This window comes from Oryza glaberrima, chromosome 3 (assembly GCF_000147395.1).
Source record: "Oryza glaberrima chromosome 3, OglaRS2, whole genome shotgun sequence".
Lineage (NCBI taxonomy): Eukaryota > Viridiplantae > Streptophyta > Magnoliopsida > Poales > Poaceae > Oryza > Oryza glaberrima.
The window spans coordinates 6,766,316-6,790,038 of record NC_068328.1 but is presented as its reverse complement, the minus strand read 5'-3'; the positions used below and the strand labels follow the sequence as shown (position 1 = coordinate 6,790,038).

Here is a 23,723-nt window from a genome sequence, read left to right as displayed (position 1 = left end):
AGGATCATGATCTTCCTCTGTATCATGTCCGGTATCATTAGGTTTCCACAGTTGATACCCTAGGAGGATCATGTGATACATCACATGATCCTCCTCAAAGTATCATTATGTGTGATATCTGTGTAGTATCGCATGATCTTACTTAGGTAACATGTCTGGTAACATGATCCCTGTGGGTTTCACAGATGATACTTTAGTAGGTTCGTGTGATACCTGTGAAGTATCACATGATCCTACCCAGGTATCATGATACATGATCCTCAAAGTATCATTATGTGTGATACTTGTGAAGTATCACATGATCTTATCCATTATCATATCTGGTACAGTGGTTTCCTGTGGGTTTCACAGATGATACTTGAGTAGGATCTTATGAAACCTGGGAGGTATCATAATCCTCCTTAATATCATGTCCGGTATCATCAGGTTTTATAGGTGATACTTTGGGAGGATCATGTGATACCTGGGAGGTATCATGATCCTCCTCTGTATCATGTCTGGTATCATAAGGTTTCAGAGATGATACCCTAGGAGGATCATCCTCCTCAAAGTATCATTATGTGTGATACCTGTGTAGTATCGCATTATCCTGCTTAGGTATCATGTCTGGTAACATGATCCCTATGAGTTTCACAGATGATACTTTAGTAGGTTCGTGTGATACTTGTGAAATATCACATGATCCTACCCAGGTATCATGATATATGATCCTCAAAGTATCATTATATGTGATACTTGTGAAGTATCACATGATCATGTCTAGTATCATGTCTGGTACAGTAGTTTCCTGTGGATTTCACAGATGATATTTGAGTAGGATCTTGTGAAACCGGGGAGGTATCATGATCCTCCTTAGTATCATGTCCGGTATCATCAGGTTTTATAGGTGATACTTTAGGAGATGTACAGTGGTTTCCTGCAGGTTTCATTGGCTAAATCAACTGATTTTGTTAATTGGAGATGTAAAAAGAGATTATTGAAAAGGTGAAAGAATAAAGAAAATATCATTTTAATGATGAATATTAGATCAGTTGAACCAAAGAATCACATCATTTCAAAGCAAAAATCCAAATGATTTTAACATTTTGCTTCAAGTATCATATGATTTAGCATATACACACACATCCTCGCCTCTGTTGCAAACACCCCATGTGAATGAACAAATACACACAAAAATGGGGAGTTTTAGATTACTTCGATTTCAATTTGGATGAGATATGAGGAGTCCCATCCACAGGTTAGGGATTCAACGAACCCTAGAAATCGCAAAAATGGAGAAAGGAAAATCGAAATTAGGAAATCGATGTATATGGCATGGATGAAAAAAAGGAATGAGAGAAATGGGGACGTGAAGAATCTGTTGTTGGTGGAGACCGGTGTCTGAAGAAAACACAGCGGCGGCCGCGGGCGCCGCTGCCGCCGCCACCACCACCATGCTCACGCACTCTCCTGCGTTGACCTCTTGCGCACCGGCGGCGACGCTGAAGAGGTGGAGCTACAAGTAGGCACCACCGTCTCCGTCGCCGGCGTCGGCACCGCCGCCGGCGAGATCTCGCGCTCCATGCTCTCGGCCCTCTCCCACACTGACCTCATGTGCAAGGACAAGCAACGCTTGTTGTTGAGACTCACATACCTGGTGCTATGATATCTGGTGATCCCTGAAAGAACATGTCCCGTCTCGACCGAGTCCAACAGGATACCGGTATTTAGCATTTCCGTTTTTTAATTGCTAAGGACATATATATATATATATATATATATATATATATATATATATATATATATATATATATATATATATATATATATATATATATATATATACCCTTAAATTATCTTTTATTGCTGATAAGTTATTTTACAGCTTATTAGCTGTAAACCAAACGATCAAACTGCACAAACCCAGAACGTTTTATTAATGTGGAACCGAGGGAGTATATTGCATTTCCTAATCCAACCAGCACTCCCAGTTCCAAAAAAAAAAAAAACTCTCAAATCAAAATCCAACTAAAATGCAGGGGTTTTATGCAAAACGTGACAGTAGTTTACTGCATTCACCAATCATCAGTTCAATCTCTGATCCATCCGAAGTGCCGAAGTCCACCTGCTCCCCTGCGGTCGCAAAACTCTACTCAGATGGGGGCAATCCATTGCTCCTGTATAGCTTCTTGATCTGCTCCAGCTGCTTCCGTCCCCGGGACGAGGTCCCCCCCTCCATGGAAGAGGCAGCAGAAGATAGGCGATTGCAGGTGCGAGAAGAGGGTGGTGATCAAGAACCGCTCCTTCTTCTTCCTCAGGTAAAAATGTTATATTTTCTCTGTTTTTTTCCCCTCAGGATAAGCTGTTTATCCCGGTTAGTACGTCACGCTTGATTCGCCTCTTTATGGTAGCTGGCTCTGTTTTCTTTTACTTGAGGAAAATAGAAGCATGGGGATTTAGGAACCGATTCTCTTGAGTCACAACTGAAACCAGAGACTGTAAGATAAGGCCTTAAAGCTGTTAATGACATTAAGTCTTCTGTGTGTGTGTGTGTGTGTGTGTGTGTGTGTTCCGTTTTGCTTGTCTGGTTCTGAAGTATGTAGGTGTACTTCACCCTTCTGAAGGTCTGTGAAAGATTAAGCTGATTATTGATCAAAGCTAGGGTAGCAACAAATTTCTTCTGCTAAACAGTTAACACATGTATTTCGTGAATCATCCGCGTCGTGCACACGATTGGGGAGAAAAAAATCGGCGCCCCGCGCTCGCGCCTCCGCACCCCCACCACGTGCACCGGTTGCAACGGCCGCCCGGATATAACGGAAACGCCCTATTAAGGGGGATCCGTTCATTTTTTGTTCCACCAACAATGTTTCAGCTAGTTTACTCGTGATGTTTCACTATGTATGGATCAAATGTTGCAGTGGATTTTTAATACTGTTTAATAATTTCATTTTGATGGACACGTGGTTTGTTGATGTACATGGGATTTAAGTGTTGCAATGGCTTTAAATCGTTTGTTGCATACGTTGAACCAAATTGTTTCATCTAGCGATCTGACCGTGTTTCACTTTTTTTTAAGAATTGAAACATTCTTTCGCTATTTGCTAGAACATTGTTTTTGTATAGGGTGAAACAGCGTCCGATTTTTTAGAAACCGTTGTTTCATACTCCCTCCGTTTCACAATGTAAGTCATTCTAACAGTTCCCATATTCATATTGATGTTAATGAATCTAGATAGATATATATGTCTAGATTCATTAACATCAATATGAATGTGGAAAATGCTAGAATGACTTATATTGTGAAACGGAGGAAGTATGTTGTAGCAAAATGTTTCATGAGGTGATTTGGTTGTGTTTCAGTATTTTAAAAGATTGAAACATTTTCGATCTATTTACTGAAACATTTTCGATCTACTTGGTGAAACAACGCCCGATTTTAGACAAAAAAAAATCGGGTGCCCGATTTGTAGGCGCCTCCTATGTATTTGGTGCTATCTCTTGAACTCCGGATTATATGATGTTGGATTTTTTTTTTTCTGATCAAATATGGTGTTGTTAATTTGATTCACTTCCTTGCCAGCAAAAAAAAGAAAGAGAATCAACCCATCCAAAATACCGAAGTGGCAATTCCAAATTTTTGAAGTTTTCCTTTCGAAGATTGATTTGACTTCTCTTTGTTTGGTTCCATTTATTTGTTCATTTTGAGGGATGCAACTTGTTGCCTTGCAGATCTCGTTAGGTGGTTCAGACTGAAATGCTTTTATTTCTTAGCAGGATGCTAATCTTTACACCGGAGATGGATCTGTTGATATCAAAGGGTGCCCTGCATTAAAGCATGCCACTGGAAATTGGCGTGCATGTTTTTACATCCTAGGTAATTTGTTAAAGATGCATAGCATATCCCATAAAACTTTGGCACAGTACTTGAAGGAATTCCTTGTTTCTTCGCACTAGTGAGTAATGCTTCTATATGGTTTTGAATCGTACAATCCTGTATTTACCTTTTGCCAAAATATTTTGGTGATATACAACACAAAAGAAATGCTGGTCGAAGTACCAGATAGCATACTTTACAGATCAATTGAAAAATGCTGTGCACATTTTTATCTGTTCTGCAATGAGTAGCTTTGAAGTTTCAGAAATGCTAGTTTGGTGACAGGGGATGAATGCTGTGAGAGACTGGCCTATTATGGTATTGCAAAGAACCTAGTTACTTATCTGAAAACAAATCTTCATCAAGGCAACCTTGAAGCTGCAAGAAATGTTACAACTTGGCAGGGGACATGCTACCTAACACCCCTCATTGGTGCCCTCCTAGCAGATTCTTACTGGGGAAAGTACTGGACTATTGCTGCTTTCTCAGCAATTTATTTTATTGTAAGTACAAGCCTATTGCTATAGAAGATATTAGATATTACCTACTTCGGTGCACTTGCACCATGTGCTGAACTGATCTTTTCAAAATAATTTCATATCTGAAACATGGATAATTTCTGAACTTTTTTACTGAAGGGTCTGGTTGCTTTGACGCTGTCAGCATCAGTTCCAGCTCTGCAGCCGCCTAAATGTTCAGGATCTATTTGTCCAGAAGCAAGCTTACTCCAGTATGGTGTATTTTTCTCTGGCCTCTATATGATAGCCCTCGGGACTGGAGGCATCAAACCTTGTGTATCATCCTTTGGAGCTGATCAATTTGATGACAGTGATCCAGCAGACAGAGTAAAGAAGGGCTCCTTCTTCAATTGGTTTTACTTCTGTATAAATATCGGTGCATTTGTATCAGGCACCGTTATAGTTTGGATACAAGATAACTCAGGTTGGGGGATAGGATTTGCCATTCCTACTATATTTATGGCATTAGCGATTGCAAGTTTCTTTGTTGCCTCAAATATGTACAGATTTCAGAAACCTGGTGGAAGCCCTCTTACAAGAGTGTGTCAGGTTGTTGTTGCAGCATTCCGTAAGTGGCACACTGAAGTGCCACATGATACATCTCTTTTATATGAGGTTGATGGCCAGACTTCAGCGATTGAGGGAAGCCGGAAGCTGGAGCACACAAGTGAACTTGAGTAATTCCTGGATTTTTGCAATGCATCATTGTCTCACTTTTATTCATTCTGTTACAAAGAAAAAAGGGGGAAAGTCTGGATGGGGACAACACCAGCCATTTGCAGTTGGATGTATACATAAAACTGATACACTACCTTCTTGTACTGTTCCATTTTGGGATTGGTGGAAATTAAATACTAAATGCAACAAAAAGAATATGGATAAGGCCATACAGCAGAACGCTAGTAGTATATTAGTAGTTTGTCCATGGCATGCAATTCTTATAAGTCTACTTATAATTACTATTACTGGTGCCTATAATTAATATGGGACCATTAGAGGTATATTTGTATAATGACTGAAAATATCAGGGTAGCACAAGCAATATATGTCAGTAGGTGGCTTGCTTTACAGACACATTTCTTTTACTTTTTTTTAGACAATATAATATATTGTGTTTTCTTGTCTGACTGAAATTACTTTTTGTTATACAGATTCTTTGACAAGGCTGCCATCATCTCATCTGATGATGCCAAGAGTGACTCCTTTACAAATCCGTGGAGGTTATGCACTGTCACCCAGGTGGAAGAACTGAAAATTCTAATCAGAATGTTTCCCATTTGGGCCACTACTATTATATTCAACGCGGTGTATGCTCAGAACTCTTCTATGTTCATAGAGCAGGGAATGGTTCTTGACAAGCGAGTTGGATCTTTCATTGTCCCTCCTGCATCCCTCTCAACTTTTGATGTCATCAGTGTCATCATCTGGATTCCGTTTTATGACCGTGTGCTTGTGCCAATAGCTAGAAAGTTCACTGGAAGGGAGAAGGGTTTCTCTGAGTTACAGCGGATTGGAATCGGATTAGCCCTCTCCATCCTTGCAATGGTATCTGCAGCTTTTGTTGAGTTGAGGCGTTTAGAGATCGCCAGATCTGAAGGTCTTATTCATGAGGATGTTGCTGTTCCGATGAGCATTCTTTGGCAAATACCACAGTATTTCTTGGTTGGCGCTGCTGAGGTCTTTGCTGCCATAGGTCAGGTTGAGTTTTTCTACAATGAAGCCCCTGATGCCATGAGGAGTTTGTGTAGCGCATTTGCACTTGTAACAGTCTCACTGGGGAGCTATTTAAGCTCAATCATATTAACCCTGGTGTCATATTTTACAACTCAAGGAGGGGATCCTGGATGGATCCCAGATAACCTGAATGAAGGCCACCTAGATCGGTTCTTTTCATTGATTGCTGGGATCAACTTTGTGAATTTACTGGTTTTCACTGGTTGTGCAATGAGATACAGATACAAGAAAGCATGATGACTGTACTCATGGTAAGGTCAGTTTGTGTAAGTAATAACAGATTTTGCATTCATCAAATCCAATGCATTGTACAGACTAGACCATGTAAGTTGAGATGCCTTAGCTGCACGCCCTCACGAATCTGCTTTGTAGTTCATTTGGTGATTTATTTTTTTAGATGAAAATTTTGGAATCGAGGTGACTGAGTCACCATGGGTAGCAGAGTTCTATGTGCTTTCCATTTTCTATTTTAGAGTACCACTCACATGTCACTTTTGTTCAGTTAGATATAATAATGTGCAGGCAATGGAAAATTGTGAAGCTGGACGATCAGTTCAAATATCACAAAATTTCACCCTTCAATCGTATTGCTTTATTACTAAACCCCAATCAACAATCACACAAAAAATGAACATATTTACAGGATATGTTAATAAAATAAAGCAAACGTACATAACATAAACTTTCATCAGAATAGATACGATCATACGAATGATAAAAAGTGAGAACGTTCACCTAGGGCCAGCCTGACAAGGAATTTTTTTTCCAGTATTTCATCAATTGAACCAGTGAACACCTTTGGTCAGATCACATATCAACATTAGCCGTACAAAGAGTAGCAGTTCCAATCCAGAGACAGAACTATTTCATATAGTGCGGGTCACCAATAATCTCTGCAAGAACAAATCCCGTTCTTGAAGTGATGGAACCTATTCGAGTCCCTGACAATGATCTCTCTCTGCACAATCCGTGATATGAGCTTAATCGCAGTATGACAGTCCCCACAAATGCGCAGGTTCTTGAAAACCTTGACAGGGGCGCTATCCGGAGTGGCAATGATCCCAAATGCAACAGCAAGCCGCTCGCTGTGGTAGCCAATGTCCTGCTCCTTCTGCTCATCTTCGACATCATGAAGAACAAATTCAGTGTCCGCCACATACCCTTCTTCCACCATTTTCACATACAGCTTCTTCAGAAGTGCGTAGATTTCATCAGCTTGAGGATGTGATTTATCGCCAACCAGAAACACATGAACTCTTCTCCCAACTTCAATCCAACTTGAGGCTGGCATTTTGGATATGCCCTTTGATTCCATGATCCTTCTGACATCCTCAACCTCGTCGAAAAGACCAACCGAGGCATAAATATTTGCCAGAGTTACATAAGTTGCTGGATTTTCGGGTTCTATTTCTAACAATGCTTCTGCTGCCCGCCTTGCCAAGCCAACATTCTTGTGAATCCGGCAGCCACCAAGCAAGGACGCCCATAGGAACTTGTTAGGTTTCACAGCCATGTTATTTATCATCTCTTCTGCTCGTTCAAACCGGCCTGATCGGCTGAGGAGATCGATCACGCAAGCGTAATGATCTGCAGTGTGCTCAATGCAATACTGTTCCTTAATCGAATGGAAGATCTCGAGGCCCTTGTCGACCAGGCCGGCATGAGCACACGCTGACAGAACACCAACAAAAGTGACATGATCAGGCTTAATTCCAGACCTCAAGAACATGTCGAAGTAGCGCAGCGCCTCCTCCGGCTGCCCGTTCTGCGCATAGCCGGAGATCACCGCCGTCCACGACACCAAGTCCGGCTTCGCCATGGCCTCAAACACGCGCACCGCGCTCCCCATGTCGCCGCACTTGGAGTACATGCGGAGGAGCGCGCTCTCCGCGAAGCAGGAGTCTCCAGTGCCGCTCTTCGCCATCCGGCCGTGCACCTGCCTCCCGAAGCTCTCGACGGCGAACTCTGCGCAGGCGCGCAGAACCCCCGCGTAGGTGAACTCGTTTGGTCGAACACCTCGGGTCCTCAGCATGTGGAGGAACAGCCTGAACCCTTCCCCGCCGCGGCCGCCGTCGAAGTACCTCTCCACCATCGCCGTCCAGGAGACGGCGTCCCGGACCGGCATCCGGTCGAAGACCCTCCTGGCGTCGTCCACGCGGCCGCACTTGGCGTACATGTCCGCGAGCGCGCTCCACAGGACGGCGTCGCCGCCGGCGGCGTCGATCCCTCTCCTCACGACGTGGCAGTGCAGCTCCCTGCCCGCGCGGCCGCACCGTGCGGCCGCGGCCGCCGCGAGCGCGCTGGACGCGGTGAACTCGTTGTCCGCGCCATCGTTCCCCGGCTCCTCCTGCATCCGCCGGTAGAGCGCGAGCGCGGCCTCGGGCTGGCCGTGTCGGGCGTAACCTGAGACGAGGGCGGACCAGGCGAAGTGATCCCTCTGGGGCATTCGGTCGAACAGCTCCCGCGCGGAGGGGAGGTGGCGCGGGGAGCGGGAGAGCGCGGAGATGAGGGTGTTGTGGGAGCAGATGTCCGGGGCCGCGATGGAGGAGAAGAGCGCGAGCGCGTCGGGGAGGGTGGCGGGGTGGGAGGAGAGCAGGTGGAGGAGGCGGTTGGAGAGGACGGTGGAGGGCGGCAGCGAGGCGGTGGCTGCCGCGGCGAGCGCGCGCGCGGCGGGGGCGAGGGACGGGTCGCCGCGTAGCCGCGGGAGGAGGCAGTCGATGGCGTCGTGGAGCTGCGACGCGGTGGTGACGGAGAAGGTCGGCGCCTTCGTGAAGCCGGAGGAGACGGCGCGCGAGCGCGACGCCATTGCTACGCATGGTCACAGCAGGAAACTCCTATAAAGGGATTGATCCAGAAGCGCGAAAAGCAAGTCATTTGAGTGAAGAGGTATTCTCCCATCCTTCCAATTGTTTTAGTGCTAAAGAAACTAGATTGATTAGAAAATAAATTTAGATCGATAATGACGAAGCTTTTCTGATTCTGAGAAAGTATACGGAGGTATATATACTACATATTGCTAATTATGAGGTATATATCTGCTGACTAATACATGTACTTAAAGTAAAATAAAAATTCAACAATATTAACAAAGATGAGTTTTTAACCTTATTCCAACCTTAAAAATTAGTTTTGATAACTCCATTAAAAAAAAGTATATTTCAATCATGAGGAGGTATGGACCTTTATAAGCAATTCTGATTCTCTGCAGTACTGAAGACTGACATGTGGACCCGAGGGTCTAGGGGCTCACATGTGGACCCGAGGGTCTAACATGTCAGTGAGCAGTGCTGCAGAGGACCCTCATGGGAGAATACCCCAATGAGTGAAACAATTTTTCACTGGGCGATTTGAGTGAAACTTTGGTTTCTTTCAAATTCGTAAGCAATTCTGAAATCGCAAGGACAACATGATTGAGCGTCATCTTGCCAAACAGCCAAAGTATTATCTGGGAAGAACATTTCGTGTAATAGAAGTGAAAGGTTCGACAAAAGATGTTGAATGAACCCAAATCAAATCGAACATTTTTCACAGATTAAAATGTGATGAACATCTTCTACATCATGTACAACACGAGCGATTTTTTTTTCTGATTCCACGTTTTTTGCATTTGAGATCAAAGACCGAAGAAAGCACTGGATTCACTGTTGCAGCCTTGCAGGTGAAGAGCACAACAGATCCAGGAAGTACAATGTGTGAAAACAGTCATGGTATGGTGCCTACATTCTTTAGCCATCCCCTCCCGAGCGGCCTCAAATCGCTGGATCTTCAAGTGCGGCAGTGGAGAAATTGTTGATTCGTGGATATGCTGCCTTTTCGTCCAGTTGGTTTTGAGTCCAAATTAACATCTTTAGAAGGCTAGGGAGCTTTGGATCTGCATTATGTGGGAAACATATACAAAATAACTTCAGTAAAAGTCACATTCCGGACCAGCATTTTATTGATTCCAAGTTCCAAACAGTATATCAACTTCAACTCTATTGTAAAAAAGAAAAAAAATATAATCAATGAGCAACAAAACTGAAATCTAGTGCAAATCTGATCACTATATCTTAAAATCATCAAAATAGATAGATCTGTTAGTACCACACTGCAAAGTGCCCTTTCTTCAACCCATTCTTGTCAGTATTATTAGTAACTTTGTGGTTAGTCTCTGAAAGATTTTCAGTTAAGCCTTTGTTGTTTTTAACGTGGCAGAAAATCCCACATAAATGGGTGATTCATTTGTTTCAATGTATAAAATGAGAACAGGCACCCCACATTCTGTGCATTCTCATTTCCTGATTAAGATTTACACTTGTGGATCTTTATTTATTCAAGTAATGAAAACTTATTATAGGCACAAAACTGGTATTGCAATGTAGATACATGATAACATAACCAAGTGATATTAGGTCTCAATATGAATACTATATCAAAGCACATGTGCTAACCTTTCTCATGACTTTGGCTTGTAAGAATGGCAGCATTAACTTCACTTGCAGTCTTCAATCGTTGGGAAACATCCAATAGTTCCCCATATGGACAGTTCTTTATATCTTCAAAAACCAAAAGTGCTACAGTTTTCTCTATTTCTTCAAGAAAGACTTGCTGCAGAATAAAAAGAAAAGAACCAAAAGTCACAGCAAAGTGTGATGTTAACAGAACTATTCAAAGAAATCTCTCTAACATTTTAATTAGGTGATTTGAACTGCTGAATCAGAACTGAAGTAGCAAATATTGAGAAAACTACATTTTCTTCGCCTCTTGGAGCGAGTTCTTCTTGTGCAAACTCCAAAGCTTCATTTATTTTTCCCGCACGAATCAATTCTATTAGCTTCTGTTGTTGCAGATGAAAGTACAGTTGGGGATTTGTGTCCAGAATCTGCACATGGGAAGTTAAGTCAGGATGAAGAATCAGAAGTTAAAGAACTCTTCCTGTTAATTTACAAAATTCATCGCAGCAGAACATACAGCATTAAGAGAATGACTTTTGATTTAAGGTGTTGTTTCACAAGGCTTCTAGGTGCTCTTTTAAGGTACATAAACTGTCAAACTTGGAGAAGATTTGATTGCACATCACATGATGGCCAATACTGTCGATATGAACAGTTCGTCAATCAACCACGGATGTAATTTCTGGATTCCCGTAGATATTTTCTGAGTTGTTTAAAGAAAGGAGTAAAATACTAAAAAAAGTATTTATGACCAATCTGTTGAGTCTTTTTTTCCCAAATAACATGATCAGAGCTGCCATTTACCACAGTAGACACACCTCAGTACCGAGGAGTCAATGGAGCAACATCATTGGATTGATGAACTTAAAAGGGACATTGAAAAAAGAAACTGTGAAGATTTTAACGGTGAATAGAGCAAGAGACATTTTGTTCCAATGCGTTACAGGATATTTATGAAAATATGTTAGATCCTTGGGGATCACGTCAGTACTCTGAACAATAACACTATAGTGCTCAAGTCTGAACTTTATGATTTATGTCAGGAGCTCACCAAAATCAGTTCCAATTAAGTTACATGTTCCCAAACTTATCGCAGAAAACTAGCATGTAAAGCAAAAAATAAAAATAAAAAAAATAAACAGGGAAGAATAGTTCGCATAGTTCAAGGTTATTCACTTTTCCAATTTCTCCCTGTCCAATTGAATAAAAAAAAATTGGCATGTTTGAAAATTGAATAAGCTTCATGATTCCAAAATATAAACAACTTGTCAAATAAAATACACCACAATAATCCTTAGACCCAGAAAAGGAAACTAAAATTTGGGCATGTGTTTAACTAGACAGCACTAACCTAGTTATTGACAAGAGGAGCACTAACCTAGTTATTGACAAGAGGCAAGAACAAATAACCAGTTGGCAAAATCCAATTTGACAAATCAAGCGGTCCATCATCTCTACTTAATTCCCACAATACAATAAATAAACAGTATTCATTAATCATCGAAAGACGCCAAGCACAGAAAACACGGACAAGGTCAAGGACTTTGCCCTCGATTCCAAAACTAGCTGGCCCTCTAAATTTCAGAAAGAAACAACCATCCTTCTCGTTGTCCAATTCTCATACCCCAGGGAAGCACCAAAACTAGCATTACTAAACAACAACAAAGGCTACTATGACATTCTTATCTCAGGTAGAACCCAATTCTGCAATACCATTGCTGCCCCTCCACCGTCACCACCAAAGGCAGTTCAACATTCGAGATTTCGAGGTGGCACAAAGATTGCTAGAGTAAGTAATGGAATCGAACCGTGGGATTAAGATCGTTAATCTTCTCGATGGCCTCCTGAACATTCCCTGATTGCACCGCTCTCTTCACTTCCATCCGATCCGTGATGGTGGCCAGGTCAATATCCGCTGCAAAAGGGACACCAAAAAAAAAAAGTTCACTAAAAAAGAAATCCATGAAACCCCAGCAGGGGAACAGATGAGCGTGCGACGGCGGGGTACGCGCGGCATTAGATACGTTGGGTGCCGGACTCGACGCGGAACTTGTCCGCAGCGTCGACGAAGCCCTCGGTGACGAGGAAGTTCATGACGAGGCGGTTCATGTCCTCCTTGCGGATCTTGACGTCGCGGAGCTTCCGCTCCCACTCGTCACGCGTCACCAGCTTCTTGGAGGACGCCATGGAGGCGGCGGGGGAGTCGATGGAGTCCAGGTCGCGGAGGACGATGCGGGAGAGGAACATCAGATGCGCGGGGGGAGCGGGGAGAGGCAGAGGCGAGGCGAGGCGGGGCGGGTGTCCAGGGCCGATCAAGCCGTCGCCATCCGCCGGCGGCGAGGGGCTCGGGAGGCTAGGGTTTCGCGGGGTAGGGGAGGATGGATCCGACGGAGACTTGGAGGAGCAAGGAACCGAGAGCTGGACTGCAGGAGAAGAGAGTAGGTTGGGGAGAGAGAGACGAGGAGAGGACAGGAAAAAAAAAAGAGGGTAATTTGGAACCATACCATTATAATTTTACTCCTAACTTGCAGAAGTGTCATTCTCCAATTCTCTCCTTGCTTGCTTTCAAATTAAAGAAGCTGTTTAGTTCTAGTTTTTTTTTAAGAGAGCTGTCATAGACTCATAGTTTTAGTTCCAATATTATGATTGACATAATTTACCTCGGTTTTTGTTAGCTCGTTTTTTAAACTGCTAAACGATATATTTCGTGTAAAAAATTATATATAGAAGTAGATTTAAAATTCAAATGATTTTTTTAGTTTGAAATAATTAAAACTCAATAAATTATGCGCTAATGGTTTTCTTGTTTTGTGTGTCTACACTTAATGTTCATCTTAACCAGGTTAGAAGGCAGCCTAATATTTGTGAAAAAAATGATTTCAACATAGATATTTTGATTGTTGCAATATTAACCACACAAATGTGAAATATGTGTCTTCCGCATTTGCAGTATTTGTTTTGTGCTTATGTGATCGATTTGGTTTGTACTCTCTCCATCCCAATTTGATTATCCCATAAGCAAAAGGCACCAAAACATCCATCATTATGATATTAATCCTCATCAATCAAGGTGTCCCGTCGTGTTCAACAAAAATTAATTAACACTTTAAATATTGCATGGGTTAAACCAATAGAAAATAATATTGATTAGTTGAATGCATTTAGGGCATTTCGCGATGCAAATTTACTCTTTGCACAAATAACAAATAAGTATTTTGTTAGATGATCATTTAAAAAATATCAAAAATTTAGATGACGATCAAATTGAGGTAGAGGGAGTACTTCGTAACGTAATTTTTTCTTACATGTATGGATTGAGAAATATTTTGGCAATCTAGAAGGCTAACACTTGCAGTGTAAGCTTTAAACGCATGAGCTAGCGTTGCTGTACTTTTTAAAGTCCAACTTAAAACTTGATACAAATTTTACAAAAACTTGGTAATCAATAAATTTCACAGCGAAAACGGGCCGGGATTGGGAGGGCCTGGTAGTGCATCAGGCCTGAACCGACCTAGCCCATTCGACCTGACGTCCAGGACAACTCTTACCCATCAAAAGCCCAAAACTGTTTACAGTTCAGCCTTACCCAGACCTAACATGGGCCGTTCGTCTATGCGGGCCTGGCCTAGTGGAGGCTAGCCGACTTGTGGTGTTCTTTACTGTCGTCGTACATGCATGCACTGCACCAACCAATCGTGCGCACTAACTGATTTAGTGATATGATGTCACGATGCTTATCTTTCTGCTGGGAGAGACTATTCCAAGAGCATGTTTAGAGGAGTAATTGGTTCGTAGTCAATTTAAAAAAAATTTAAAAATAGGTTTATAGCTTTTAATTCATTTTATGAATTACAACTTTTTAAAATCTGAACAAAAAAGTTTATAATTCCGAGAGAAACTGCAACTGCCACAAAATCTCCAAACAAGACTCAACACACGAGATGTAATCGGTTGTGGAAAATGTTTTCTTTTCTTTTTTCAATACTGCAGCTAGCAGCAGTAGCACTGCACACTGCTACTCGTCTACAGATTTGATTGGCAGATTCAGTCAGATCACATCGTCGCAAAGTCTGCAGGCTGATAAACAATGTAACCATACCATTCGTCCCAATCAACTAATCGTGCCACACGTTGCAAATAGACGCTGCCTAATTAACACCGAGACGCATGCATATACATGGATGCATGCATTTACAGCACTTGATCATTTGATTTGATTAAGTTGGTGCTCCACTACGAACCACTTGGGGTTTTCATTTCAGATAGATAACACGAGCACTGGGAATTAGGAGGCGTGCTAAGTGCAGCTTCACTACAGATTTACGCTGCTACACTATTCTATTAGATTATAGCGGCTTATCTACTTGAGTTGAGCGATGCAAGCTTGCAGAAGATCACACACTTCTTCAGAGCCAGAGATTCAGAAACGCTGAAAAGGGTCCTAGCGTCCAATGACCCATCGCCATGCATGCAGCCATATGGAAAACTGATTACCAGTTATGGAAGCTGACGACGACACATCGATCTCTCACTAGCCGCCCATTTACTCTGCCATTCATGCACGAGGTCTAACCTTTGTCCAAAAAGAATTGATATCCATAATTCCATATGATATGAGCTGACACAGTGACAACACTGAATCACTGCCCACTTTGAACAGCCTATATAAAGCACTGCAAGAAGCAATGCGAGTAGACATCGAGTCCAATCACAAGTGCATAAGTAAAAGATCAATTACAATTCGATCGATTGGCCATGGAGTACGCTACTCGTGGAGATCGCACGGCTAGCTGCCTGAGTTTCCTCTGCAAGATCGTCGTTCTGCTGGGCCTCGCCGCCGCGGCGGCGAGCGGGCAGCTGATGGACGACTACTACGACTATTGCTGCCCCCAGGTTTACCGCATCGTCCGGTCCCGCGTGGCCGCCGCGATGAAGGCCGAGATGCGCATGGGCGCCTCCCTGCTCAGGCTTCACTTCCACGACTGCTTCGTCAATGTAATCATCCAACTATTTTATTTTTCCCCTTTTTCTGCTGCTCATTGCAGTGCGCTAGATACACTACGTGCATGCAAGTCGCATTCAAAACGTACACATACCGAAACAAGAAATGAAATTAACGATCTCAATTAACCTGTATAGAGGACTCTGAACTTTCATGTGATATATGTTACTGAACTTCAGAGACTGAACTCTGAACTTCTTACCGACACAGTGTGAATTCTGCAGGGCTGTGACGCGTCCATCCTCCTTGACGGCACAAACAGCGAGAAGTTCGCGGCGCCGAACAACAACTCGGTGAGAGGGTACGAAGTCATCGATGCGATAAAGGCCGACCTCGAGAGCGCCTGCCCGGGAGTCGTCTCCTGCGCCGACATAGTAGCCCTTGCAGCTAAATACGGAGTACTACTTGTACGTTCCTATGTCTCGAATGGAGGGATGAAAATTCATCTTTGATAGTAAAGCACTATAGTATTACCAATCGAGCAAAAGAACAATTGATTTTTCAGTCATGCTGAATATATCTGTGTTGGTCTTTGCAGAGTGGAGGACCTGATTATGATGTCCTCCTGGGAAGAAGAGATGGTCTGGTGGCAAATCAGACGGGGGCGAACAGTAACTTGCCTAGCCCTTTCGATTCGATCAGCGTTATCACTGCGAGGTTCAAGGATGTCGGTCTCAACGCAACCGATGTTGTGGTCTTATCAGGTACCTCTATCTATCTCCTATATCTTCATGCATCGAGCAAAAATTACCTCGTCAATTCTTCAATCAAACATTGATTGGGATTTGACAAATGAATTGATAAAGACACAAATTATGATATCAATAACGATGTCGCATCTACTCTACTCGGTGTGGCATGCATAGCAGTTTACGTGGATTATGCATGATTTAGCATTTGTCAGATCAAAAACTAGTTTCTGCACCAATTTGTTACTCCCTCCGTTTCAAAATATAGTTATGTTTGGCTACGAATCAATCCAAGACTGATCTGAACTCTTCTGAACCTGAACAGGGGCGCACACGATCGGGCGATCTCGCTGCCTGCTGTTCAGCAACCGGCTGGCGAACTTCTCGGCGACCAACTCCGTCGACCCGACGCTGGACTCGTCGCTGGCGTCCAGCCTGCAGCAGGTGTGCCGCGGCGGCGCTGACCAGCTGGCGGCGCTGGACGTCAACTCCGCCGACGCGTTCGACAACCACTACTACCAGAACCTGCTGGCCAACAAGGGCCTCCTCGCCTCCGACCAGGGCCTCGTCTCCAGCTCCGGCGACCCCGCCGTCGCCGCCACCAAGGCGCTGGTGCAGGCCTACAGCGCCAACGGCCAGCGCTTCTCCTGCGACTTCGGCAACTCCATGGTCAAGATGGGCAACATCAGCCCTCTCACCGGCTCTGCCGGCCAGATTCGCAAGAACTGCAGGGCCGTCAACTGATGAGCAAAAAGGCAAAGATTTTTTGCATCTGCCATGACCCCATCTCGGATTTGCCAGAAGCTATATCGTCTTCTTGGACTCAAGTGTGAATCTGTCGTTTTTAATGTGTTGTGGAGCGCTACATGTTTCGTTTTGTTCAAGCTATCTAGGATTCTCTCTCCAATGCACGAGTAGAATAAGCAATTAGCATGCCAAAGTTGCTCGTCCTACACGAATCTGCAGCTGCATTTTCAGTGGGTGTATCACCAATTATTAGAGCACAGACAAACGCGCTGTGTCTATCAGAGTAAAAGAAAGAATATGCAACTGCCATATGGTTTTATCAGTAGGTGCTCGGGTACGTCCTCCGAACTGAATGATGCAGCTCCTTGAACAAGCAAGGAAAAAAACGGAATGAATGCTAACGACTCCGTTGCAAAGAAACTTTTAGATTTTTGACTTTGCATTTCTGGATCGATCTGCCACCTAATCTCATCATCGACCACTTATGTTCCGAGAACGATGCCTCGCCTTCTCTCCAGCATCCAATCAGGTTTAGCTTTTTCGTACTACTACTGCAACTACTTTTTCATTACGTGGTGCATGATACAGTGACTGATGATGTGGCCAAAAATCATGCCTTGATGATCCTGAATATGACAGGCAGATTTTTAGTTTGGAGAAGGACAAAGGGTGAAAAATTCGCTAAAATGTCATGGAAAAACGTCGGTGAGGAGTTTAATTTTAGTTTGACGAGAACTCTGTACAAGCTACATACTGTACACAAAATATTCAGAGGGAAGAAGCAGGTACGTTGTCCTTAATTTGTGTATGCTTACCACGTACGGATATAGCACTAGTTGTCAGCAACCACTCAACCAGAGAAATCATTCCCCTCCAAACGACCAACGACCACCTCTCTGATCGATCGATGGAAGAAGAAGGCTCCAAATATTGCCAGCTACTACTACTTTCATTGGCCCTGCAATTATTCGTTCAGAAAGTGATGGAGAGAGCGAGGGACCGTGCAGTCAAGGCATCACAGCTTAGCTGCTGCATTGCTGCACCTGCAACAAACTGAAACTAAACGGGAGTCAGCGTTGTACTGCCTGAATCTGGTGGCACTAGCACACACGATCGGGCGAGAGAATTAGGTGCACCCAACGAACGCACAGGGAAGGGAAGGCCATATGCAAAGGGGAAACTATTCTAAAGCACAGTGTTTCTGTTCGCACACCAGCATGCATGCATGCGTTGCCCTCTGAAAACGACGCCGCGATAGCCGAAGAGCTATCTACGTTGTTAACACGTTCGATTCTTCCGCGAATGATTGGTTATATATCCTTCGGGTTCAAGCAAAGGTGCCGCTAGTTAGTTTGTCATACTTAAACAATTAAGCCTGTGCATGGCGAGATATGTCATACACATGTCAGATTAATTGATCGCGTGTGCGTGTCTATATATAGCCAGCTTCCTTTCTTCTTCGTCACACCGACTTAACACTTGGTCATTTCTCATTTGTGCGTCACGGAGTGAGCAGTGTACATACGTTACTAGCTCAAGGCTGCAGCGGAGAGAGAGAGAGAGAGAGAGAGAGATGGGCGCTGTGGCTGCGGTTCGTGCCGCGGTCCTGGTCGTGGCCGTGGCCCTCGCCGCGGCGGCGGCCGGCGCGTCGGCGCAGCTGTGCGACAAGTACTACGACGGGACGTGCCCGGACGTGCACCGGATCGTGCGGCGCGTGCTGAAGAGGGCGCGGCAGGACGACCCCCGCATCTTCGCCAGCCTCACCCGCCTCCACTTCCACGACTGCTTCGTCCAGGTGAGCTAGCTATTGCCACACCATTGCCGGCGTGCACGCGCGCACTCGTACGCCGCGCCACGCAGGATGTTCGTCTGACGCGACGTTTCCGTTTTTTCCAGGGTTGCGACGCGTCGATCCTGCTGGACAACAGCACGAGCATCGTGTCGGAGAAGTTCGCGACGCCGAACAACAACTCGGCGCGGGGGTACCCGGTGGTGGACGACATCAAGGCGGCACTTGAGGAGGCCTGCCCCGGCGTCGTCTCCTGCGCCGACATCCTCGCCATCGCCGCCAAGATCTCCGTCGAACTGGTATGTGTACGCTCGCGAGAAATCGATCTGCCGGCGCGAAGTATATATATACGTGCATATGCTTTGCACGTAAACCCGTCATTATCTCCCGATAACAATCGCACGTCAACTTCATTGGAAGCTAACCAACGAAGCAGTTTAGCTACGTTCTTTCACATACTTTTCACGCCAGCATAGTGACAAATTAACGTACTGGCAAGCTAGTAGTTCGTGCTAGCTTTACAATATGCCTACAATATGCCCGTGACTGGGCTGGGAACTGGACTGGAGCGAGACATAAAGCTAGCTAGACGTCGGTGCCAAATAATTGAACCGCAATGCTGCAGATAGATCATAATCTCACCAACATTAACCGTCTGTAAAAAAAAAAAATAATCCTATGAGCACCAAAAATCAGAGACCACATGGTACGACGTGGATTATGTCCTCGCACACATCATGTGGCATCGGCTGTGTCGACGACCAGACGTCGAGATCCCACACCAAATCCCTTCTTTTCGTGCCGCACTTTACTCCAACACGGCCACATGACGCCCACAATGTCCGTGTGTCAATGCGTGCAGTCCGGAGGCCCCCGGTGGCGCGTGCCCCTCGGCCGGCGCGACGGCACCACGGCCAACCTCACCGGCGCTGACAATAACCTCCCCAGCCCCCGCGACAACCTCACCACCCTCCAGCAGAAGTTCGCCGCCGTCGGCCTCGACGTCACCGACCTCGTCGCCCTCTCAGGTAAATAAACAGAGTAACAGATAGGGAGATAACGTACGACGCTACCTACTGCTCCCTCCGAACCAGATTATAAAACGTTAGACTTTGATTAATTTTATAGATAAATATAGTAATATTTATAATACTAAATTAGTTTCATTAAATCAATAATTGAATATATTTTTATAATAAATTTGTCTTGTGTTGAAAATATTACTATTTTTTTACAACTTAAAGCAGTTTGATTTTGATCAAAGTTAAAATGTCTTATAACTTGAAACGGAGGGAATAGCAATCAACTGAAACTGAAAATTGTGGGTGAAAATGAATGTAAATGGGCAGGGGCGCACACGTTCGGGAGGGTGCAGTGCCAGTTCGTGACGGACAGGCTGTACAACTTCAGCGGGACGGGGAAGCCGGACCCGACGCTGGACGCCGGCTACCGGCGGGCGCTGGCGAAGAGCTGCCCGCGGCGGGGCGGGAACTCGTCGGCGCTGAACGACCTGGACCCGACCACGCCGGACACCTTCGACAAGAACTACTTCGCCAACATCGAGGTGAACCGCGGCTTCCTCCAGTCCGACCAGGAGCTCCTGTCCACGCCGGGCGCGCCCACGGCGGCGATCGTCAACAGCTTCGCCATCAGCCAGAAGGCCTTCTTCAAGAGCTTCGCCAGGTCCATGATCAACATGGGGAACATCCAGCCGCTGACGGGCAGCCAGGGGGAGGTCCGGAAGAGCTGCAGATTTGTCAATGGAAGTTAAGGGAGGAGGACCCGTTAGCTCGAAGGACTGAGTTATTCTTGTACTGTAAAACGGATTGAAGATCAATTTATTTCATTTACGGATTTGCTAAATTTATGACGGCATATTTTAATATTTTATTGTTATTATAGTCCCTTAATTTATCATGGTGCCGTGCCTCGTATTTTTTTTTTTTACAACAGTATCCCCGGAGGAAACAAAAGGGCATCAGTTTGGGAAACTCTTCTTTTATTTGAAGAAGGGAACTCTTTCAATCGCTCGGGAAATCTTTCGTTTGTAAAATAAACATTCAAATAGCTACGAAAAAAATATTTAAAAATTTAATAGCATTTATACAACATATATATACCACATAGAAAATCTGAAGTCTAAAAAAATTATGTATCGAGAAATAAAAAAGAGATTCAATGTATGATACTAGTATTTGGTAATATTCACACCTGAATATTTTTCTTTCTTAATTTGTAAATATAGTTTGAAATTGATTTTTGACATGGGTGTAGCTATATTTATGGCGTCATATTTTTCATCAAAAAATAGTCGGCATGTATTTACATTGTAAGTCCCTAAATTACATATGTAATTTTAGTGTATATACAATGTAAGTCTCAAAATTACATATGTAAGTACTAAAATTACATATGTAAATTTAAAAATTACATACTAATTACATATGTAAGTGGGGCATAAATGAGGTGTAACTACTGTGCAAAGTGGCTGAAAAAAATAGACTATAATATATGGCGTCATATTTCTAGCAACTCCATTTTGACATAGTGATAACAATCCAGAGATAGATGCTACTATGCTCTATATTGATTTTTTTTTCATAACCATCTGCATTAAATTTTAAAGAGAAAAAAGTATATGAGGGGACACCCTCAATGTGTTAGAATTCATGTTTGGGATTTTCTCATTCACTGTGTCGGCCCAACATGATGTGGCTCATTATAATGAACAGATTTTCCATATATTGGCCCAAGCAATGCTAGTACGCTGAAGCCCAAATTTGAAGGGTGACCTAGCCAGACGGCAAACACGGACAATTGAGCTTATGTCTGCTGCTCAAGGGGACACTAATTCTATACTTGTAATAGTACTGCTGTCTGAATGTGGGCTTCACTTGTTCTCGAGACATGTTATTGGGACATGGGGGGGGGGGGGGGGGGGGGGTGTGGAGCTCCCCTTTTGCGACAACGGTGGTGAAGCAGATGCAGTGGCGACTGGTGCGGTTTAACAGCTGCCTTGACCAACTAGGGCGGTAGCAATACATGATGCTTAGTTGAATGACCTTCCACTACCTAGCCGACGTGAGATTGTTTTGTATGAATCGTGCATGTTGAGAAGAAAAGATTGGGAAGATCTCTTTGTAACAAACTTTGGAATCTCATCCAAAAGTTCACAACATGAACATAACACAATGTTAATGCATTTGCGTTTCCGCTTCCAAAATACCATTATATCATTATAGTTGCAGGATGTATTAAGTTAGCAGTATTAATTATAGAGTTGGTATTTGACAATTTTTTTTAAAGTCTTGGAGGTAGCATTTATATCAAGAAAAGGCGCATAATTGGTCTACATATTTATCTCTTCATTAATACAATGGTTATCACATTCAACAACTTCGGTGGTTCTCAATATATTAAACATCTCTCCTTCTTATTCTAATCGCTCATGTTTTATTCTCTTATCTATCCCCACCAGGTTGCGGCGAAGGCAACCTATAGTAAGGGGGGAAGGGAATGGTAGCAAACATGCCTAGGCGTGGAGGCTCCCATCTACGGGGCCAAAGTCGAGCCCGGGATACGATGAAAACAAGTAGTAAAGGAACATATATTATCGTTAAAGAGTTAGGAAGGGGCAAGCGACGCGACCAGATATCCAAAAGAGAAGGATATCCGATTCAAATGACGGAAAGTGGGTCTGATAGTGATGATGAATGGGTACCAAATAGGCACCAAGCAAGACGACCAAAAGCGTCAACTGCAGCAATCTCCGACCAGATAGAATACTTGGAATCTCATATGTTATACTTTTCTTAAACAAAATAATAGACTCTAGGCATATGCATGGCATTCAAGTGCATCATCCCCTTTTCCCCTTTTTTATAGCGGTGCTAGCTTTGATCTACCGTCTTTTTTAGTTTTTATTTAGGCGTGGAGCAACGATTGGTATTGATTTGATCATGGACATGAGAAACTAATAATCTTCCTTAGGGTTTTTGTTCGATTTATATCCTAAAATCCACCAATTGTTAGGTTTATGTGGAATGCATAAATGTAATATATGGGAAATTAGGGAAAAAAAACATAGGAATGCATATCCGAGATAGATGATTTTAAAATGTAGGAAACATAAAAGGGTAAAGTGTTTTGAACACATATACAAATATTGCCATATAAGTGTATATTATAATTGGTACCTACATGTGCTCAAATCATGGTTATATATATTTGGTGCTATAAAGCTTGATTTATGTACATGGCAAAGGAAAGAAAAAGGGCCCAAGATGGACGTGAAAATTCCTATAGAATCGAAGGCGCCAATTCCTTGGTTCCTTTACGCTTAGTTCATTTGTTCCAAATGGATGAACAATAAACTTTCACAGGTATTTACAATTTTCCATGAGAAATCTATATGAGCTCTATTCTATTCTTTGAGCCAACCACTGGTCACGTTTTTTCCCCTTCTTGCATTATAAATAAACAAGAGTTGTGGTCACAATCATATATATTTCTCATAACGAATTCCTTATCGCTGAATTTTCTATGCCTACGTATGTTCACTTCTATAGCAAGCATTCATCATAGTTATATTGCTATGAATGTTAGAGAGAGAGAGAAGTAGGAGTCATTGAGTATACACCTAACCATTCAATCCAAAATCAAACAACAGAAGACTACACACTCCCTCACACCGATAAGTTTTTCTCATAATAACAAAAATAATTCATCGAATATAACTGTACTTTATACAACATATCGTGGTCGTTAACATGGAATATCTCATAACCTACAAGCTCACATATTGGAGACTTTAACTTTTATCAAATATTTTGTTCCAAAGCTTACATAAGCATATGAAGAATTGGGGGATTAAGATTCTAAAAGCCGCTGGTTAGTAGCCAACTTTTAAGAACATAAAAAAATCTATATCTTTCAGCTTTTAGTTTTTTAACTAC

At 43.3% G+C, this 23,723-nt stretch overlaps 5 protein-coding genes across 6 annotated transcripts; 3 read left to right on the top strand and 2 right to left on the bottom strand.

The window, feature by feature from the left end:
• Nucleotides 1–2,055: 2,055 nt before the first annotated feature.
• Nucleotides 2,056–6,520, top strand: LOC127767693 (protein NRT1/ PTR FAMILY 8.3-like). Of its 2 annotated transcripts, none has more exons than XM_052293113.1 (5): nucleotides 2,056–2,297; nucleotides 3,757–3,856; nucleotides 4,142–4,359; nucleotides 4,495–5,051; nucleotides 5,526–6,520. In XM_052293113.1, the coding sequence occupies exons 1-5, from the start codon at nucleotides 2,217–2,219 to the stop codon at nucleotides 6,343–6,345; spliced, it is 1,776 nt and encodes a 591-aa protein (XP_052149073.1). In that variant the 5' UTR covers nucleotides 2,056–2,216; the 3' UTR covers nucleotides 6,346–6,520. The 2 variants fall into 2 exon arrangements, with proteins under 2 accessions (XP_052149073.1, XP_052149075.1); XM_052293115.1 differs by having other exon boundaries at nucleotides 4,131–4,359.
• Nucleotides 6,521–6,594: 74 nt separating this feature from the next.
• LOC127767692 (pentatricopeptide repeat-containing protein At4g37170) lies at nucleotides 6,595–8,972 on the bottom strand. The gene has a single exon (XM_052293112.1). The coding sequence runs from the start codon at nucleotides 8,912–8,914 to the stop codon at nucleotides 6,989–6,991; it is 1,926 nt and encodes a 641-aa protein (XP_052149072.1). The 5' UTR covers nucleotides 8,915–8,972; the 3' UTR covers nucleotides 6,595–6,988.
• A 579-nt stretch (nucleotides 8,973–9,551) lies between these two features.
• On the bottom strand, nucleotides 9,552–12,996 carry LOC127768813 (protein GID8 homolog). The gene is made up of 5 exons (XM_052294464.1): nucleotides 12,566–12,996; nucleotides 12,350–12,456; nucleotides 10,838–10,969; nucleotides 10,539–10,695; nucleotides 9,552–9,979 (listed from the first exon to the last, which is right to left on the bottom strand). Exons 1-5 carry the CDS (start codon nucleotides 12,786–12,788, stop codon nucleotides 9,858–9,860), a joined length of 741 nt encoding a protein of 246 aa, XP_052150424.1. The 5' UTR covers nucleotides 12,789–12,996; the 3' UTR covers nucleotides 9,552–9,857.
• Nucleotides 12,997–15,223: 2,227 nt separating this feature from the next.
• LOC127765836 (peroxidase A2-like) lies at nucleotides 15,224–17,304 on the top strand. Its single transcript, XM_052290795.1, has 4 exons — nucleotides 15,224–15,536; nucleotides 15,768–15,950; nucleotides 16,082–16,247; nucleotides 16,558–17,304. Exons 1-4 carry the CDS (start codon nucleotides 15,297–15,299, stop codon nucleotides 16,974–16,976), a joined length of 1,008 nt encoding a protein of 335 aa, XP_052146755.1. The 5' UTR covers nucleotides 15,224–15,296; the 3' UTR covers nucleotides 16,977–17,304.
• Nucleotides 17,305–18,420: 1,116 nt separating this feature from the next.
• LOC127765246 (peroxidase A2-like) lies at nucleotides 18,421–20,675 on the top strand. Its single transcript, XM_052290110.1, has 4 exons — nucleotides 18,421–18,774; nucleotides 18,876–19,067; nucleotides 19,631–19,796; nucleotides 20,118–20,675. The coding sequence occupies exons 1-4, from the start codon at nucleotides 18,553–18,555 to the stop codon at nucleotides 20,537–20,539; spliced, it is 1,002 nt and encodes a 333-aa protein (XP_052146070.1). The 5' UTR covers nucleotides 18,421–18,552; the 3' UTR covers nucleotides 20,540–20,675.
• Nucleotides 20,676–23,723: the final 3,048 nt, after the last annotated feature.